The following is a 20,765-nucleotide window of genomic DNA, read 5'->3' on the forward strand; positions in this document are numbered from 1 at the left end:
TGCAATGTTGTTGGGAACTACTGGGAAGGTGGTAGTTTGTTTTTGCTATGTTGTAAATGTTGGAGTTTATTGTTTCAGGGTTTTTTTGTGTTTGTAATGGGTGAGAGTTCTCCTGGAAACCTTCATCATGTTGAATCCTGTTCACCCAGCCCTTGGAGTCTTCAGGAGCCAACCCACTTGCAAGAAGAATTGGACTTGGCAGATTCAGTAGACTGTAAATATAAGGACTTGAACAGGACCTTGAAGTGTGATGTTGAATGTTGATGTTATATGTTATATGTTAAGAAAGTAAACCATTTTGTTTTTTAAAAATTTGTTGTTGCAAACTCATTCCCAGTTCTGCCCCACAGAACCCACAGATAGAGGTTACATAAGCATTAAAAAAAATAACTGCGGCATGTGAGAGAGCACCTTTTTGACTGAGGAAAATCCTGTTCAATCAATGAACTGGCTAAAAGCCGGGAGCTAAGGTGGAGACTCCAGCTACATTTTAAAATTCTGTTCTCGCCTCTGCCTACATTTATACCTTATTGACGGAGCTAGCAGTCTTCCCGTTGGGGAAGGTTTTTAACAATGGGTTTGCGAGGTACCTTTGAATTTTTGAAATCTGACATTTGAATCTGATTTTAAATCTGTATTAACCGCTGTTTTTAAAAAGGGATTGGTAATTTATTTGTATGGAAGTTTAATTGTTTAATCTTGCTTGTGTTTAGTTGTATTATGATTTGATTTTGTTGTGCACCGCCCAGAGCCCTTCGGGGATAGGGCGGCATATAAGACTAAACAATAAATAAATAAAATAAAATAAAAATACCACCTATAGTGTGCTGGTCAACAGTCCAGTTTCTGCAGAAGAGAAAGGTCACTTTGGGCCATGGAACAGCGGGCTCGGGGGGCAGGGGGCGGAGGAAGCAGAAGGCAGGAGGAGTATTGATCAGAAATATCTAGCCAAATTAGCAGCTTGCTAATAGAAGGGGTATTTTTATACAGCTACACAGCCAGGCCTCCCAGGGATGCTTGGCATGTCAGCAGTGGGCAGGGGAACCTGAGAAGGCCGCCCGGCTTAATATAAACTGGGCTTCTGTCCTGGTCCGATCCACGCAGTGCTGCGGTCCAACTAGGCTTCCCGCAGCTCAAACAAAGAGAGCAAACCTGGAAAGGAAGCGTCACCTGCCAGCCGCAGACTGGCTCATTAGGAGTGTCAAGTGAAGTGTCGAGCTGTAACATCATCATCTCCTTCCCCACTCACATAACACCTCTCGCCAGGCGGGCAAGGTGGACGTGGCATCGCTTCACAGGCACTTGGAAGAGAGTGGGGCTGGGGGGGGGGGAGGTGTCACGAAGCCCGTCAGTCAGAGAAGGCGACAGGCAGATAGCACGAGGGGGCAGCCGGGCAGCCATGCCTGCGCAACAGGAAGCAACGCTCGGCATTCTGTTGGCTGGGCTGGGCGTGCTGGCTCTCCGGATCAGATCAGGGAGGATCCATCTGGTCCCACATCCTGTCTGGGGCCAACCAGTTCCTCCAGAGAGCCAACAACAGGATCTAGAGGCCGAGGCCTTCTCATGTTGCCGTCTGGCACTGGGATTCAGAGGTCTGTGGCCTCTGAACGTGGGGATTCCCTTTAGTCCGCGTGGCTTGTAGCCACGGATAGCCCTCTCCTCCATGAGTCTAATGCCCTTTTAAAGCCATCTGTGCTTGTGGCCACCACTACATCCTCTGGCAGCAAATTCCACATTCTAATCACTGGTTGAGTAAAGAAGCATTTCTCCTGCCATTCCTGAACTCATTGCCCACTGGCTTCCTTGGATGCCCCCGACTTTTAGGATTTTGGGACAGAGAGAAAAAGTTAACTCTCTCCACCCTCCCTCCTGCATCGTTTCATAACCCTCTATCATGTCGCCAGTCGCCCCTTAGTCATTTCTTTCCGAGTCAAGCTGTTCAGCCTTCCCTCAGCAGATGGGGGCTCGCGGCCCTTGATGGCTGCCCCCTTCTGCCCGCCCTGCAGCGTGTAACAGCACAAACCACGGAAGACCAGTGTGCCCCAGCATGTGCTGCCTCTCTGATCGCTCGCTGCAACGATATCACATTTTATTTCATGCCAGAAAAGGCTATGCCGGGGGTATGGCCAGATGGCACCTGTCCCAGCCCCCTCTCTGGGTGACCTCCACACCCCCTCCGAGGGAGGGAAGCCGGCCCTTAAGCTGCCCCGCTTCCTCTCCTTGGTTACCTCGGCCAACTTCTCCAGCAAGCTGACATGGACTGTGACCAGCCCGTTGAAACCTTCGTCTGGGAAGCGAAGACCCTCAACAAAGAACTCCAGCTCTGCAGAGCCTCCGGTGTATTTCACCACATGGAAGAGCTTCCTCCGGCCCAGGACGTGGATGTAGCGCTGGCCGAAGAATGGGTCTGTGGGCAGAGGAAGGAGCCAGCGGGCAAGGTCACTGCTTCTGCAGAAAGGGACTGAGCCCCACTGGCAGTCAAGGGGTCCGGAGGGCAGGTGCTGCTCTCGGGTGCAGAGACCGGTTCCCGCTACTTAGTGAGAAGGGAGCTAGGATCTGGGAGAGCTGGGTTCTAAGGGCGGTCTATTAAATTTAAATAATAATAATAATAATAATAATCATCATCATCATCATCATCTACAGCAGTGGTGCAGGGTGCAGCAGTAAACTTTCTCCCGTTAACATTGGTTTTTTTTAAATCACTCCCTCCATTTAATGCCTTAATTGGCTCAGACACCAGAATAACCCATGTTCTGGGTTCTCCCTCAGTCCAAAGACACCACTGGCCAAATGAGGGCATTTGCTCGCCTTCAGCCAGACCCCAGGCCTTTGCACCTTTGGGGAAAGGATCCAAAAGAGATGAGTCCTCCTCCTCCTCCAGGTCACGAGGGAGGGGCTTTTCCAGGCTACAGCACGGGGGCAAAGATGTGTGCTCTTTAAAAGGTTACACGAGAGCCACCATCATCAATATTTTGCACACAGAAAACTGCTGCAAGAAAGATTGGATTCTGGGCTGGAAATCCTGCCCTGTTCCCACTAATCCTTCGCAGAAAAAAGGAAACTGAAGGGGCTGAAGGGACAGGGTGGAGAGAACCCCCTTCTTGGTCCCATTTGTGACTGACAGATGTCAAAGACCAGCCCTGCTGAGAGGACTTTGGCGTCTCAGGACAAATGCGACTCCCTGCCTCCCTCCTTCCACCCTCTGCCTTTGAAACGGGGTGGTCCTGTCCTTGGGTTGCCTGCTTGGGCCTTTCTGAGGGGCGGGAAATGTCGCACGGCAGCACAGCACAGCCCCCCCCCCCGCACCTGCCTGCCTGCGTGACCCCCCCTGCAACATTTGCCCACCCCAACTCTGTCGGCACCGAGTATCTCATGTCATTGTAACTGAACATGGTTTTATAAGCAGCGATGAAGACACAACAAGCTTAGTGAGTGACAGGGATGCCTCCGGAGGATTAGGCAGACGAAAGGAGAGCAGGCATCGCGGCCAGAAACCACTCCGGCATTGTAATCCCCTCCAAGTGCAGTAGCTCAGGTGTCCCTTTGCGGCTGCAAAAGGCGCAGGAGCCAAAATGCGGTTTATTTGAGGTATGAGACCTCTTAGCAGCTTCCATTAAGGAGCTAAAGAAGAAGCTTAGATTTACACTCTCCTCTCCTGTAAGAAGACTCAAAGGGGCTGACAAACTCCTTTCTCTTCCCCCCTAACAACAAACACCCTGTGAGGTGGGTGGGGCTGAGAGAGCTCCGAAGAACTGTGACTAGCCCAAGGGTGACCTTGGGCATGACTTGCCTGCCCCCCCCCAAAAAAAGCCCTTCAGTGCTATTTAGCCCCCGGCTGCTGCCCACTTCTTCGTTCCTCCTTTCTCAAAGACTCCAAACATATCTGTGAAGCCGTCCTGCATCACACGTCTCAGCCCTCCCTGCTCAGGAAAGGGCTGCCCTTGCTGGACCTTAAGAGGAGGGAAGGAAGGAAGGCGCTGTATTTAACCCACTGAGCTCAGCTGGAGCCACTGGGCCCACCCGCTGACCCAAGAGACACCAAATAGCGGCCTGTGATCAGCCGGTTAATGACTGAGTGACGAGTCCCGGTGGCACTCTGCCAACATGCCCTGTGCCTGCCAGTTCTAATTGCAGCCGGTCTTTGGCAACTTGTCGGTGGCCCAATTAAGCAGCCAGAATGCTGAAGACATCGGGGCCTCTTCTAATTGGACATTTTGACAACAAGGCAACTAAGCAGACCAAAGGCTGTTTATTCCCAAATTGATCGTTGCCACAAGCTGAGGCTTCAGGCGCTGGGATTAATATCTCTTGTCCTCTGGGGCTGGTTGAAAATCAAGGGCTTATTTGCTATGTGCAGAGAAAAGACGGCAGGTGAGATGGAAGCCATTCTTGGGGGCCTCCGTGGGTGGGGAAGCAGGACTCCCCACCCCCATTCCTCTTGCTCTGTCTTTGCTGCCACGGAGACGGGAAAGTCATGGGCCAGAGGCCATGGGGGGAGCTGGCCCTCGGCCTCCTATCTACCAGGCTGGACAGCTTGCAAGTTAGAGTCATCTCTCCCTCTGTGCCCACTGAAATTCAGCAGAAGCACAGAAGAACCACACAGGAGACCCTCTCTTTAGTTTTCTTTCTCTTTTCCACCCAGTTTTCTAGCCTTAATAGCTGCAGAGGGATGTTTGGAAGAACATGGACACAGAAGCCAAAGGGGGGAGGAGGAGGAGGAGGAGGAGGAGGAAGAAGAAGAGGAAGAAGAGGAAGAAGAGGAAGAAGAGGAGGAAGAGGAGGAAGAAGAAGAGTTTGGATTTGTATCCCCCCTTTCTCTCCTGCAGGAGACTCAAAGGGGCTGACAATCTCCTTGCCCTTCCCCCCTCACAACAAACACCCTGTCAGGTGGGTGGGGCTGAGAGAGCTCAGAGAAGCTGTGACTAGCTTCTCTGGTCACCCAGCTGGTGTGTGTGGGAGTGCATAGGCCAATCTGAATTCCCCAGAGAAGCCTCCACAGCTCAGGCGGCAGAGCAGGGAATCAAACCTGGTTCCTCCAGATTAGATACACGAGCTCTTAACCTCCTACACCACTGGAGTACCACCAGGCCAGCAACGTGTCCGTCCCCCCCCCACAGCGGAGACTTCTCCCTACTGCTGGCATTGGAGTCAGCAGAGGTGGGCAAGGGTGGGTGGATTTGCATCCTGCGACTCCTTCATTGGGAGGTGAGAGACAGCCCCGCTGCAGGGGGAGAGACACCAAGGTTGTGTCATCTGAAGCCCCCCACCCCCAGGACTGCCACTCATTCCCTTCATGCTTCCCTAGCTCCCAATTCATCCAGGAGAAGTCAGGAGACCACTCCGTTTTAGAAGGCTGTGAGGCAAATTCCCTTTCCTGTCGTTCCTCTCCAAATGTTGCCTCCACAGCTCAGGCGGCAGAGCTGGGAATCAAACCCGGTTTCTCCAGATCAGAGTGCACCTGCTCTTAGCCACTGCTCTTAGCCACTACGCCACTGCTGCTCCTGGAAGAGAGCTGGAATAAAACCTCCAGCAATCAGAGGGCCCCGAGTGCCACGCACACACATCCCGGTTCCTTCCCAGAATGAATGATCCAAAAGCACAAAACTTGGAAAGAGCTGGTTAGGTCCAGTGAGTGCGTGAACTTCCGCCTTCTCCCTTCTGCTTTTAGGCCCTCGGTGCCTTTCATATATGCAGCTCTGGCCATAAACGACAGAATCCTCTAAATGCTTCTCATCTGATGCCAGTCCCTGGAGACGCCTGCAGGGCTCCGACCTGAACTGGGGCTCTCAAAACAATTCCTGCACATTATCTAGTACCAAGAAAGACAAGCAGAAGGAAAGCCAAGAAGTAGCTTCCAGCTGTCCAAACCGTCACACCCCTCAGTCTGAAGCTGAAAGAAGAGCTGTCAATCTCACAATTCCTTCTTGTCATTCAAGTGAGTGAGCGAGACAGAGAGAGAGAGAGAGAGAGAGAGAGAGCACATTCAAGACTGTACAGTTGGCATGCACACCAGCTATGGCTGCCAATCTCCAGGTAGTGGCTGGAGATTTCATATAATTCTGACTGATCTCCAGGCTATAGAAATCCTGCCCCGCTGAGGACCCTCCAACCCCCAAAGTCCCCCCTCCCCAGAATTCCGCAGCTCAGAGCTGACAGCCCCACCCCCAGCCAACCCTGGGGAAACACCGTCGGTGGAAAGGGGACCTGAAAACGCGGTTGGCCTCTCAGCAGACGCTAGCTTGGGTGTTGCTACAGGATGGATTCACAGCCAAAGGTGAAGCAAAAGGAGCGAGAGGCAGAGAATTTGAAATAAGCGTGCAGTCGCCCACCATGATACACACACCCACACACGATGAGAAGAAAACCTACTTACTCTGCAGGTAAAAGACTCCTACTTTGTCAGAGTCGCACATAGGAATGTAGAGAACCATCTCGTACCCAGGAGGGAGTCTGTCAGGCCCCTGCGTCCGCAACATCATCCGTGACATGTCCTCCAGGTCTGAAGGGTCAGCGCCCGGGCAGTGGCGGGAAGAGGGAGAAGGAAATGGCACACATGAGGACTTGGCCTTCAGAACCGCCGCCGCAGGTGTTTCTGGCAAAGGGCTTGGGCTGGAGCCAGCATACTGGACAGGCATCTCAGTCCAACACTCGGCTGACCCTTGGCCGGACTGAGAGCAGTGCTGAGGGTGACAAGCCGTCACTCTGGAACGGGGGCAGCGGGTGCCTCCATATCCCTCGCCACTCACCAAAAACTAGAGACTGAAATCACAATTGTATTTCTGTTCGTAACTGCCTTCGTTGCCTGCCCAAATCTTAATGCCCGATCTGCTATAAATGGCGCCTGTATTACCAGCCTTGGTTTAACTCTGATCTGAAATTAGCTTTTACCCAATTTTAATTTAAATGTACTTTAATTAGATCAGATTGGGTTTTAATTATTATAACTGTTTAACTGTTTTAATTGTTTACTCGTTTATTTAAACAGATTTTATGTGTTGTTTATTGTTGTGAGCCGCTCAGAGCCCTTGCGGGGAGAGCAGTGTACAAATAGAACTAACTAACAAAGAAAGAAAGAAATATTCTTCTGAAAGATACTTTGCCCCTCTCTCAGGAAGATACGGCCCCTCTCCTCCACAAGGTTGTCCAACTCTGGCACTTTAGATGTTCATGGACTACAATTCCAATCAGCCATGCCAGCAGGGGCTGATGGGAATTGTAGTCCATGAACATCTGAAGCACCAGATTCGGACACCCCTGTCCGACACCCTTGGGAAACCACCAGGGATGGTCACCTTCATTCATTCATTTGCGCACAGTATAAGCAACACAATCAAAAACAATGTAGAAAGTAGTCATCCCAGCCATGAACAGAAAGCCCTTCAGAATAAAACTGTCACACAGCTAAGGAGGGAGCACATTCACCGGCAGTAGGGTGGTAGCCAACCTCCAGGTAGTAGCTGGAGATCTCCCGCTATTACAACTGATCTCCAGTCAACAGAGATCAGGTCCCCCCAGAGAAAATAGCTCCTTTGGAGGGTAGACTCCACGGAATTGTACTCCACTGAAGTCCCGCCCCAAACCCCGCCTTCCTCAAGCTCCACCCCCTAACCTCCAGGAATTTCCCCAACCTGGAGGTAGCAACCCTGAAGAGCCCGAACTCCAAGCCAGGCCTCGCCAGCACGACCGGAGAGGGACTATTTGAGCCGTTCCTACTCAGGCCGCACGACAAGGATCAGACTTGAGGGGGAATTGGGTGCAAACATCTCCACAACGAGATCCCCTCCTGCTCTGCTCACCACAAGGGCTGTTAAGAATCCCTCCCCCCAGCCCCTGCATACCTTCCTTGCAATATACTTTGTCATCCTGACAGTCCTCCACGGCTATGAAAGGATTCTCCTTGTCACAGTTCACCAGAAGGACGGCGCCCTGTCCGTCCGGACCCCACGTCCAGGAGGCCTGCGGTGGAAATGTTTTATTTTTGTTTGTTTGTTTGTTTGTTTGTTTGTTTGTTTGTTTGATAAACCGCCCTACCCCCGAAGGGCTCAGGGCGGTGTACACAACAGACAACAACACAATAAAACAAATCGAATAGCCCCAGTTAAAACAGCACAGACCCTTAAAACTATTAAACTATAGCAGCAGTAACCTTCAGTAAGTGATTAATAATAAGAAGAGACGTCTGGCATCAGACCCCAGGGATCAAACCCTGGGAGGGAGGGGGTTGGCAGATGGTCAAATATATAGCCAGTGAGCAGGGCAACAAGAGGGGCTTGAGTTGAGGGTGGGGCTCGAGAAGAAGGACCTTCACACCAGTACCTGGAGAGCTGGAGGCAGGAGAATGCTGCCATCGGTCACCAGATTACATCCGCCCAAGGTTGATTGACGGTATGTGCTCTAATGAAGCCACCTACGGTCTGGTGCCTCCGTGCCTCCTGTGTGGACATGTTACTCCACCTCTGGATTTTGCTGTGCAGAATGTTATTTGCTGGCCCAAACGCAAAAGCGTGTCAATGGAGCGGTGCAGCTGAGGATCAGCGGCTCAGCAGGGGAGCTGGGAGGTCTCGGTGCCAAAGCATGTACAGGGGGAGGGGGGTGGCAGGCAAACAGCGGGTGGCATTGCTGTCGTACAGAGTGTCCCAGCCATTTCCAAGGAAGCAGCGGGGTTTTTTTGGTGATATGAATATGTTGCAGGCTCCAAGAAGTAACCCCAGTTGACTTTTGCTGCTTCACCCTGGAGCAAGCTGGTTTGAAAGGAGTTCTGGGGCACAGAAACATACGACTGGAATCAAGTGGGTGCAATATAGAGGGAGAAAGATATACACGACTATAGCGACTCCTGCACAGCCTTTCTCCAAGACCGGCCACTGCCCAGGCTTCCTTGGAAACCCTGCGAGACCTGTGGCTTTGGCTTTGAGGGGGACGGGCGGTCGGGAGGGATGCTTCAGGCACTCAGATCCAATTTTCTAGAACGTCTGGGGAGGTCAGTGGAGATTCCACAAACAGTAGTTTGCACCTTTCAGAACTGAGGGGTGGAAAACACCTCAGTGGCCACAGAACAAGGGGAGCGAAGACTTACCTGTCAGTCCCCCTGATCACAGGTGAGGGCAGCTGCTGTGACCAGCTATTGGCAGTGTCTGGTCTGGTCTGACAAGTCCGTACAGAGACAACTCACAGGACCAAGGAAATGGTGTGCGGAAATCATGGCAGATCTCATCTGCAGTATTTCACAGGCGTCTTTAAACTGATGGCCTGTATCACTTTTTATGGGAAAAACTTGACCCTGTGTAGTTTATTTCTTCATTTATAATTTAGATTTATTAAACTGCTTTAGCTAGTTCTAAGTGCCTTTCACAGGGTCAACAAACCAACTTTATGGCCAAGAAGGGATCCTAGTCTGAATTATTTGTGTCCACACTCAGTCCCATGGTCTTTCACCTGCGCAGACTGCAGTGCACCACACACACACACACACACACACACACACACACAAATCACCTTTCGGGGGTTGTTCTTCTCCACCACCCCATCTCGGTCGGCATCAACATCCAAGGAAATTCCTAGAAACACAATCTGAGTCAGTGATCACTTCCCGATGCTAGGAACGAGGGTGAAGACATTATGAGTCCAGGACGTGCTTGCGTGAGCAAACCCCTTTGCCCTGCCAGCGCTGGCAACCCTCTGCCCAGTTCCCCGGCCCCTACATTTCAATGCAGATTTCCTTTTGCCTCTGCCTCTGCCGATCAGCCCTTTGCAAGAGAAACTGGCTGGCAGGAAGGCACACAGAAAACCCACACAGAAGTCAGCCGGCTGGGTTCGGCGGGGCGGGGCGGGGCGGGGGGGTGCGGAGGAGGCAACATCAATTAAAATCCCATTTTCAAAACGAATAGCTACGGTCCACTTGCAGGAAACTACAATCCATGCAAACTAGAGTGGGAGGAGTGGGGGATACTCTTCTCAGAGGAGCAGCAGTGGCGTAGGAGGTTAAGAGCTCGTGTATCTAATCTGGAGGAACCGGGTTTGATTCCCAGCTCTGCCGCCTGAGCTGTGGAGGCTTATCTGGGGAATTCGGATTAGCCTGTGCACTCCCACACAGGCCAGCTGGGTGACCTTGGGCTAGTCACAGCTTCTCGGAGCTCTCTCAGCCCCACCTACCTCACAGGGTGTTTGTTGTGAGGGGGGGAGGGCAAGGAGATTGTAAGCCCCTTTGAGTCTCCTGCAGGAGAGGAAGGGGGGATATAAATCCAAACTCTTCTTCTTCCTCAGAGAGCGAAAGGGAGCTGTAGAAGTGGAACGGCTGTGCACAGTCTCTTCTGAGCAAGCAGCCTGGTTTGTTTACATGTTGTTTCCAAAACCTGCACCATCTCCTTGGACAGAGCTAACCAGATGTGTCTGCAGCATTCCAGGGGAAGTGTGGTTTCTTTCAGGCCACTATTAACTCTCCACCATTAAAAGGATGCCCTCAAAAAGAGTTCAGACGTCCCTTTTGATGGGGCTCTTTTGGACTTCTTGACAGCAATTACCAACTTAACCCTTTGCAATACTGGGAGGTGCAGTTTGGTGAAGTATCAGAGATGCCGGGTCCCTCCCCTCAGAGGACGTTCGCTCCAGGGCTCTTGGGAAAAGGGCATCACTGCTAATCCAGTTCAGAACCCTAGTGAAGACACCTTACCTAGCGGCTCAAAAATCTCCATACCATTGACAACTTAGCTCACTACCTTTAGTTTCACAGGCATTCTTTTTTTAAAAAAAGATTTATTTCCCAAATGCAGCTCCATGAACCCTCCCCCCTCTTCCGTCTTCCAGCCCTTGGGACAGTTTTTACCCCTTGCATGGGAAAATATAGGGTCGAAGTTGCATTCTTCAGTGGGGAAACTGCGGGGAAGGAAATGACTAAAGAAACCAACAGACTCTCACCTTAGACCACAAGCAAACTCCCATAGAAAAGAACCGTTCCTTTATTCTACAGCTCCATTTCCTTTGTGTAAGAAGGAAGCAAACCTCAGTATCTGTGGCTGGAGGCACAGATTCCCATGGTGGTGGGATTCAAACTGTGGCGTAGCGCCAATGGGGCTGGGCGGGGCATTCCAAGGGCGTGGCCGGGCATTCCAGAGGCGGGGCATTCCTTAAGTGAGGGCTGTGAGCCCAAGGACGCAGCAGCTGCATGATCCTTGGGCAGGAAGCTTGAATGCACGCAGGCGCAGGCTACCTGCCTTGATTGCACCTCCTGCTAGACTGCTTCAAGTTCTGCGCGCTACTGCTGAGAGGAGGGACGCAACTAAGGCAAAAATCACGTGGCAAAATCATCAATGAGTAACCCCCTCTCGGCACACACAAATAATTAGCAACCTACTCTCGGGAACCTGTGAGAACCTGCTGGATCCCACCTCTGCTTTTTACCCTATTTGCTGCCCCCCTCAGGCAGCTGGCTGGCCTCCTTTTGAGACAGGATGCTAGACTAGGTGGAAGGCTGGTCCGATCCAGCAGGGCTCTTCTCATGTTCTTGAGGGGAACAGGACAACCCCCTTTTCCCAGAGTTGTGTAATATGTCAGAATTCGGCTTGGGCAGCAGAGTAGAGAGGAAAGACCAGCCAGTGTTTGTAAGGGCAGCACTTCCCAGCCTGAATGACCAGCTAAGTGAACCCTACAAGCCTACGATCATGTTTCTCAGTCACATTTGGGACCATCATGTGAGGCGGTCCCGATGTTACTGGAAATCTGTTTTGCTGCTGCCCTGGTGATGGCTGTAACAACGCTCACGTCTATGGTTACTTGGAGTGCCTTTCGCGAGAGGCTCAGCTGGAGCAAGAAAAGCAGAGCGGCTTCCCCTTCACAGAAATGGCAGGAGCGGAGGAGCATTCCAGCCAGGGGCTGAGCTCACTGTGGCAGAGGGAGGGGCCGTGACCTTTCGGAGGGGCTCCCAGAAGTCAAGGCTTAGGGCTCCCTCCGTAAGGAGGCTCAAAGCGGCTTACAAACTCCTTTTCCCTTCCTCTCCCCTCCACGGGCACCTTGGGAGGTCAGTGGGGCTGAGAGAGAACTGTGACTAGCCCAAGGTCACTCTCAGCAGGAGTGTAGGAGTGCAGAAACACATCTGGTTCACCAGATAAGCCTCTGCCACTCAGGTGGAGGAGTGGGGAATCAAACCCGGGTCTCCAGATTAGGATCCGCTTGCTCTTAACCGCTACACCACGCTGGCAGAACATGGACAGAGCAGTAATCTCCACATTTACACAGCCTGAAGATGCCAGTTTAGGGCCGGCGTTCAGTCTGTCTGCCTGCTACCAAAGCAGAAGGCTTTGTGTCCTGCCCCAGCCCTCCGCCAGGCAAGGAGAGAAACGTGTTCTTGTTGCCTTCCGAAGCGGGGAAGCTCTGAGCCTCCCCAAGTAGCTCAGGAGAGCTGTAGAACAGGGGAGAATGTGACAATGAGGACCCGAACACTCAAACACTCACCAATGCCTGTCAGGAAAACGCCAGCTTGGTCTATAGGGGGGCCTCCATTCTCACCATAGTAGCCCACAGTTACCTGCAGAGGCAACGTAGCATCAGGTTTTATTTATTTAGAACATTTGTTAGCCACCTTTCTCCCTTGCAGACCTCCAGGCAGCTGGGGACATACATTCTGGGCAGTTTACAACACAGAGATGAAAGCTAAAGCTCTAAAGGTAGGAAGAGACACAGGAGGACAAGGGAACAGGACCCGAAGGCGGGCAAAATCTCTTCCAGCATCAGCTGGGGCTGGAATGGGGCGGTAAGAGGATCCGAGTAGTTTCCACAGCAGGTGGCCAAAGAGGCAAGCAAAGCTTTGTGGGGAGGGGGATTCCACTGAAGTCTGTGGGCCGGGACCTCCCACCCAGATAACAGCTTCCTTGGCACCATCTGTCTGTCTGTCTGTCTGTCTGTCTGTCTGTCTGTCTGTCTGTCTGTCTGTCTGTCTGTCGTATTTGTATCCCGTCCTATCCCTACAGGGCCCAGGGTGGGTCACAATATAAAATCAATTACACAATCAGTACAATCATTATCACAAAAAACAAATCCAGTATCAAAAAATAAAAGAGAACCAATAAAACATTAAAAATAATTAAACATTAAAAAAAACATTAAAAAATAATACCAGACCGTGGCCACAGAGCCCAGAAAACTCACAACAACCAGTTGAATCCGGCTGTGAAAGCCTTCGACAATACATTAAAAATAACATTCAGTATAAAAGGTCAATCAATGTCAAAAGACCAATGGCAAAGCCAACAGATAATAAATAATCACCACCATTCGCCCTCTTCCCGTCCCTCCCGTCCCTTGGCAAGTGATAGGGGTAAATCCCAGGAAAAGTCTGTCAGCTGACCCCAACTGACTCGTAAAAGGACAGTGATGGTCAGCCAGTGCTCTTAGGGTCTGGGATGCTTCTGGCCACCCCTCTGGCCAGGGTGGGCTCAATCCAGAGCCAAGTTTCAGCTGGAGCCTGTGTTTGCCTGGAGCTCCCTGTAAAGGGCTCCCCTGCCAGCCACCGGGCACAACCTGCCCATCTGCCTGTAAACAGAGACTATTACAAAGACACCCCAAGGCTGCCCGGGGGACTTCCTCTTGCTCAGGCCCACGGGGAAGAACGCGAAGCATGGGTCACCTTGTTGTCATTGGCCTCAGTGCTAGGCCGGGTCATCTGGACTTTCAGGATGGTCTTGGGATCCAGTGGCCACTGCTTCCCTCCATTGGTTGGCGCCGGCTCCAGCTGGTCATGGGTGATGACGTCCACTTCCAGCCCCTCGGTGTGCTTCACGCTGAAGGTGAGCGCCTCTGCAGGGGCGGCTCTGGAGGAGGAAGAGGAGAGGAAAGAAGCGTGAGGCAGCCTCAGAGAAGAACACCTGCACATGAGGAAGGCCACCTCGAGCCCCCGCTGCTCCCATGTGTCAGGTGTTGCACAACGCACAAGAGAGTATTGGCTCTGTCCTGAAAGCAACAGAACACCGTGTGGGAGGGATTTTCCTTCCACTTTTGGCTCAACCCCTGGAAGGCATGAGGGACCTTGGTTCCAAGGCCGGGAAGAAGTCACCCAGAAATTATGACTCAGCGCAAAAATACTCTGTATTGGTCTTAAACATTCAGCTGTCAGCCCCAAAGCATTAATTTTTTTTAGTGCCTTGACCAATGCAGACCAGAAATGTGTGACAAATATGCAAGTATCTATGTCAGTGAATTTATCTAGAAAGTTTTATGGGCCTCCATACAGAAAAGAAGAAAAAGTCCACCCTATAGAAAACCGAATTCTTGTTCCTGACATGCTAGTTCTCTGTGCAGGGTTTTGCCTTCTTCTTCACTCATTTCCTGTGAGCCCCACCCACAGTGTGAAGTGGTCTAGACCTGTCACTGGTCAGTGGGAATCCGGCCGTCACAGTCTGCCATTGGTGCAACACATTCCACTAACAGCATCGTAACAAGGCCCAGCAACATACTTGCCTGGTTTTTGTGGTATAAGATTTCTTGGGTATGTTGTGGCAACAGAACTGGCGGTCAGAGTTGCCAGCTGGGGCTTAAACTGTGGAAATGGCCAGTTGAAGCATTTCATGGCATGGAGGTCAATAACATCATCTGGTAAATAATATCCCCTTAAGCCTCTATCAAAAGACAGGAGCCCGCCCCCAGACCAACTAGGAAAACTTGTGGTTCTCTGATTTGAATAATGCTTTCTGCTCTACGCAAACTCAATTGCTTGTTTGTTTCTCATGACTCTTCCCTCTCCTTTTGAACCAATCTATTTGCTGCTTGCTGGCCGTATCAGTTGAAACCAAAAACCGTGTGCCACTTGGCTATTTAACTGCAAGAGAACTGCACTCAGAGCCTCTCAGAAAGGACCCCCTGCCCCCCACCCCCAGTGAGGACAGCCCCCCTGGCTCTCAAGGTAGGTTTGTTATCGAGAAAGATTTACGACATTCACAACTGTAGGATCTGCAAGGCAGCATTCTTCGAGTCACGTGGAGACGTCTCCTCTTTCCCTGCCTCTCACAGAAGAGTGGAAGACACACACTTGAGTCCAGAATTCTCACATCCTCAGCTATGAGCAATTCTCATTCACACCGGGAAAAACCAACACTACTAAGGGTGTGTAGATGAACAGCTACATATAGTTCAGCCACATTCTTAACGATGTATACTGAAAACAAACAATTTGTTACTCACTTGCCAGGCCGCTCCTATTCAGATGCCCTCACCTATTGACCTTTACTCACAGGTATATATACTCCACTTGCTTTCCTTTCCTACTATCAGATCCTCTGAAGATGCCAGCCACAGATGCAGGCGAAACGTCAGGAGAGAATGCTGCTAGAACAAGGCCAGACAGCCCGGAAACCACACAGCACCCCAATAATTTGGTTTGCTAACTCCCTTTTCTCTCTTTTCAGAAACATTTATGCATCTGGCACCCTCCAAACGCACGTTGCTTTATTATACTGTTTTACTTCGTACGTTGCCCGGAGCAGGTCCCCTGAGATGCACTAAAATGTTGTAAATAATTTTGTTTCATTTATTAATACGAATATTTATATCTCACCTGACCCCATGGTTCAAGAGATCACACTGGCTTCATTTCAGCTGAGAAGCTGAGAACGAAGAGGTCGAGTAGCTCCTTTTCCCAGTCGGGATCCAAAGGGGCTTTCCACCTTGTCTTCCCCTCCTCTGCTCTGTCCTCACAGGTGAGGATCAGAGACTGGGAGGGGTCAAGGGTCACCCGGCAGCTTCCAGCTGTCCCAGGTCCTGGTTTGACATTCTGACCTCTGTCCCACACTGGCTGTCATCGTGGCAAGAAAAGGGAGGTTTTAAGCCCAGGGACGTCTTTTATTTTGCTCGCATATTCTCAGCCAGGTGCCTTGAAAGGCCTTAGGCCAGTGGTGGCGAACCTATGGCACGGGTGCCAGAGGTGGCACTCAGAGCCCTCTCTGTGGGCACGCGTGCACAGAGTTCATCATGTGATAATAGTGCAATTATTTCAGGGAGATTATTAGCACTAAACCTAAGACCTAGTTTTGGGGAAGCAGTGTAGGTAACTCTGTTAAGTGCTATTAAACCCTGCTGATTTTCATGGGAAGAACTAAAGTGTGATCCTTTACCTGGGAGTAAGCTCTGTTGCTGGCAATGGGGCTTGCGTCTGAGTAAACCCTCCTAGGGTCGTGATTCACCGGTTCAAAGCATTGCACAATTGCTTCAAAGCAAAGCCACCGACTACCACTAAGCTTACTTCCGAGTAACGTGTGCCTCGGAGCCAACCGTTTTTTCTACACTAAAACCTCAGTATTCAGGTTACATTGCCATGTTGGCACTTTGTGATAAATAAGTGGGTTTTGGGTTGCAGTTTGGGCACTCGGTCTTGAAAAGGTTTGCCATCACTGCCTTAGGCTGAAGGTATATTTTGGGGCCTGGGGAAGTTTTGCAAAACTCAAGTGCCTGATCAAAAATACATTCGTTCCAAGATCTCACCGACTTTGCAAATTAATCAGGGCTGACTCGGTCGAATGACAGCGATTAGATGACGCCGATGGGTGAAGTATGACTGCACCGAATGCTATCCCAGGCATTCCAACTCCCCTTGGGTCACTTTTCAGTCCTGGCAGGTGCAGGGTGGGCTTCAAGGTCAGGGGAGGCACCTGAGCCCCTTCCTCTTTTGGATCCTCAAAGAGCGGCTGCCGCCACACCCACCTCACCCCTTTCGGGAGGCGTTGCATAAGACACACGGCTTCCCACGTCTATTTTTAAGAGCAGCATCAACCCTAACCCGGGCTGAGGCAGCTGGAGCCAGGCTGCAGCAACTGGCGCTGTGCTGGCCCAGATCATCAGCTCTGTTCTGCTGGGGGAAGAGGCTTGAGGGAGGAGCAGTTTGTGTCCTGTACAGAAAGCCAGAACTCCGCTTTGAAAGCAGCACTTCAGACCAGTTGGCTCAAGCGTCCTGCATGATGCTGGATGTTCTACGTGCCCGAGATTTGGGGGAAAACTGCTTTCCAATCAAAGTCTGAAAAACTTAAAGGAAGAAGATTCCTACCCAAACCTCAGTGATCTCAGTGAACATAAAAGCTGTTTTAAGATTTGCATTTTCCTTGACCGTATAGAAACTGCAGAAGGTGTCGCATGTGGTCAAGGACCAAGTAGCAGCAGACTGTTTTGTAAGTTCTGATGCCGGCATCTCTCTCCTTGCAAGACCTCCGGTCTCAGCTATCCAAGAACTCACAACTGCAAAACTTGCTAAAAATAAGCGTGCGCACCGCACGGAAAGACTTGCAAGGGAAACAACTCAGCTTCTTCTTTCGTTCTGTAATCTCGGTGGACAATAAAATGCTCCCGCACAGGGGAACAGACCAGTTGACCAAGCAAAGTCAGGGCATTATAAAGCGAAGCAGGGGAAAAATGTACCCCGCAGAGATGTTTACAAAGGCTCTTTGAACTCTGTATCCCTCTGGCTCATCTCTGCCTCTCCCACACAAGCTCACAGAACAGCCACGGGACAAGGGTGGCATCAGCAAATGCCTTGGCCCACCGCCTGGCATGAATGGCTCATTTAGCGAACGAACAAAGAACAATCAGCTATAAACAAGCGCTTCCAGTGACAGGAGAGGCTTACATGGATTACGGGAGCTATCCTGAGGATCGCAGCTCAAAAGCACAAAGCCAAGAGGGTCGACAAAGAGGGGGGGGGGAGCCTCCGGGCAAGTAGGCAAGCGAGATAGGAGAGTACCCCTACTGCTTCCTACCACCAAGAGACCCCAACCAGCTTCTGCAAAGATTCTGGAGCCGAGGGAGTGAGTTCAGGGCAGGTCTGAGACCCAGCCCTCCCCTCCCCCTCCCCGCAGTCCCAATGGAAGAATGGACACAAAGGGCTTTGCTGGAGCTCAGCCCCCAAATCCTGATTCAGTGCCAGGAAACAACCTTTGGAAGACGTCCAGCAGCAGCTAGAGCATGTACAGAATGCCTCCCTACTTGGAGCCCAACGCAAAGCACCTTAGATATCCCTCAAGTGCCCTGGCAGCTGTACACCCAAATGTTGCCAGCAGGGGAAATGGTTTGATGGGGAGCCCTGGGCTGCCTTTGCTTTCTTTCCCGGCTCCAGAGCCTGGGTGGGCAGGCAGCATCTCTGGGTTTGGGGGTTTCCTTTGCTCCTGCACTTTCCCCATCTAAATGTAGCAGATTGCAGAACTACACTGACTGGGATCTCTGCTCGTTTCAGAACCAGGGCTCTTCCCATTTCTGCTGCCCAACAGCACGGAGATTTATGTCTGGTTGGATCTTGAGCCCGACAAGATTCTGGGGTTTAAGCTTTTGAAACTCTTCGTCAGACATCCCAAAAACCTTGTTGGTCTGTAATGTACTCCTGGACTTAAACCCAGCTCTTCTACTGCAGACCAAAACGCTGCCACCTTCTGCATCTGACAGCATTTGCGAGAGGTGTTTTCTGGGATAAAGAAAGCTTTTGGCACCTTTTGGGCAAATGTGGCTCCGCTAGAGGAAAAACCTTGCTCTAGAGCACTGACAGCCACGTTTCCCACACCCACGGCAGCCAGCCCTTGGGACCACCTGGAAGTGCCAGAGCGGCGTCTCACCAGGAATCCTGGAAGTTCAGCACTAAATGCCCCACTGAGACACGGCCGGATTCCCTAACGTTTGGGGGGTTTAAAATATCTGCGATTCTTCCAGGCTTCCCGTCAACCTGGTGACGGCCCCGCTAGGCCGCAAAGACCGGCCTCTTGACAGATCTGGGCATTAGCGCCAGGGGCTGACAAGTCACCCACTCCATCTCCCGCACGCGGCCCTCCGCGCAGGAATCCGGCCGGGACCGAGGAGGGCTCCTCTCCGCGCTCGCTTCGGGCCCGCCTCAGCCAGCTGCTCAGCTCTGCACACACACCTGCCCAGGGGTGACCAGGAAGACAACCAGAGGGCAGGACCCCAAGGGCCGCCGAGGGGGTTAGTTTACCCAGGCACTAACACCCCCCCGCCCCGCCTCCACAACAACCAGGGTTAGCCCTGGGTTAGAAACCAAAGCGCCCACAGCGACCTGGCACCGGGGAGAGTGGACTCTGCCCCTCTCCAGGTTCCGTGGCAGCAAGGCATCCTAACGCCGTGGGCAGCGCGTGATTTGCCGGCGCAGCCCCATCCACCCCGTGCTTGCCTGGCCGAGGGGGAGGGGGCTGGCGCCTAGGTCCGGCGGCTCCGAGCCCCCCCCCCGACACCGCCCCCCATCCGATGCGCCCGCGAGCGCGCAAAGCCGAGGGGCGAGGGGAACTGGGGGGGGGCTGCTGCTTGAGGGGGGGTCCCCTGACTGGGACTCACCCATAGACGTCGATGGAGAGCCGGCTGCCCACCACGCAGACGGCCTCGATCCGGTTGCCGAACTGCAGCCGCAGCGTCCGCTCGCGCAGCATCTCGCCGGCCGTCCCGTCGGCGCCCCGCTGGTCCCCACAGGTGGTCTCTGCCCCGAGCCCGCCCCGCGCCCTAAACCCCGCCGGGCCTGGGTCCGCCCCCCGCCCCCCAGTGGCCCCCGGAGCCGTCAATCAAGGGTGCGGCCCGCCCCCCTGCCCTGGCCGGCGGGGGGCCAGAGGGGGCGCCACCGGAGGGCGGGGCTGGGGGAGGCTTCGGCCGGGGCCAAGGCCGGCCTGACCGCAAGGAGAGCAGCAGCAGCAGCAGCAGGGGGTCCCGCCTTGGAGATCCGCTTCCCCGACTGCGGCCCCCAAGAAGCGCATCAGCGCCCAGCCGCGGCCCCCTTTTGGCAGCCCCTGCCTGCCGCCGGTGCTGCCACCTGTCCGGACGCGGCCTCCCGCTGGCTGGCCGGCCGGCTGGGTGAGACCCTCGGTTGCAGGTGGCATCTCCGGCTCCGAGTTCGCGGCTGCTTTGGGGAGGGTTTGCGGCCACCGATGGCCCCCTGCTCGCTCGTGGCCGGTTGGTTCTTTCAAGATCATGTTGCAGGTCCTTTACCATCCACTTCATCGTTTTAATGCCAATGGGGCGGGTTTTATGGATCATAACTGGGGGTTGTTGTATTTTTCAATTCTGCTTGAGTCTTACAGTGTGAGATGGCATAAAACCCACAACAATTATCTAAAGAAATTAGCCCCGAGCTGGCTGTTGTGGACTTTCCCTGCGGCGTGGTCGTGGTCTGGTACATCTTATTCCCAACGTTTCACCTGCATCTGTGGCTGGCATAAGACGGCCACACAGCCCGGAAAGCCCACAACAACCAGTGGAGTCCCACCATGAAGGCCTTCGACAAAACCCAGATCTCTCGAAACACTCTTGGGATGGCTCGGTAAGTTTAAGGCTCAGTTTATGTTGCTCATCACGGGGCCTGAAGGACAGGTTGCTTTCAGGAGCTGCGTGGGACCCTTTGCGGCTCAAGAGAGGTGAGAATGCCCTGCAGGTACTGAGACTATTTCCCAGAACACAGAGCCCCCCCCCCCCTTTCTCATATATGTTGAGCTGAGTGCTCAGGAGCTACATAAATGTGCAAAGAATTCCCCAAAGGACCGGCAGTCTGACAACCACTGATCCAAAGTAACAAGGAAGCAAATATATCTATATCCATCCAAAAGATAGTTACGTAAAGGGAACATTCTCCCGGGTGAAACAAATCGGCTATCTATCCAAGCATTCCTTCGTGGAGTTTTGCTGGAGCCAGAGGGACTCTCGGGTTACCCCCAACCTGTTTGCAAGGATCAAGCAGGAGAATGTTTGAAACGGCGGCCGTTTGTTCCCTTCATTGACTCCCAAAGAGCTCACGGGGACAAGGACTTCTGGGG

The 20,765-nt window shown here is 52.4% G+C and overlaps 1 protein-coding gene across 1 annotated transcript in view; it reads right to left on the reverse strand.

Moving 5' to 3' along the window:
- LOC125445780 (protein-arginine deiminase type-2-like) overlaps positions 1-19,443 on the reverse strand; it is a 37,529-nt gene extending 18,086 nt beyond the window's left edge. Inside the window, 7 exon segments of the mRNA XM_048519140.1 lie at positions 2,229-2,407; positions 6,374-6,499; positions 7,839-7,956; positions 9,496-9,557; positions 12,448-12,520; positions 13,619-13,802; positions 19,303-19,443. Coding sequence (XP_048375097.1) covers positions 2,229-2,407; positions 6,374-6,499; positions 7,839-7,956; positions 9,496-9,557; positions 12,448-12,520; positions 13,619-13,802; positions 19,303-19,394 — 834 coding nt within the window. The 5' untranslated portion in view covers positions 19,395-19,443.
- Between the last annotated feature and the right edge of the window lie 1,322 nt (positions 19,444-20,765).

The sequence above is a fragment of the Sphaerodactylus townsendi genome, linkage group LG16 (genome assembly GCF_021028975.2).
Source record: "Sphaerodactylus townsendi isolate TG3544 linkage group LG16, MPM_Stown_v2.3, whole genome shotgun sequence".
Taxonomy (NCBI): domain Eukaryota; kingdom Metazoa; phylum Chordata; class Lepidosauria; order Squamata; family Sphaerodactylidae; genus Sphaerodactylus; species Sphaerodactylus townsendi.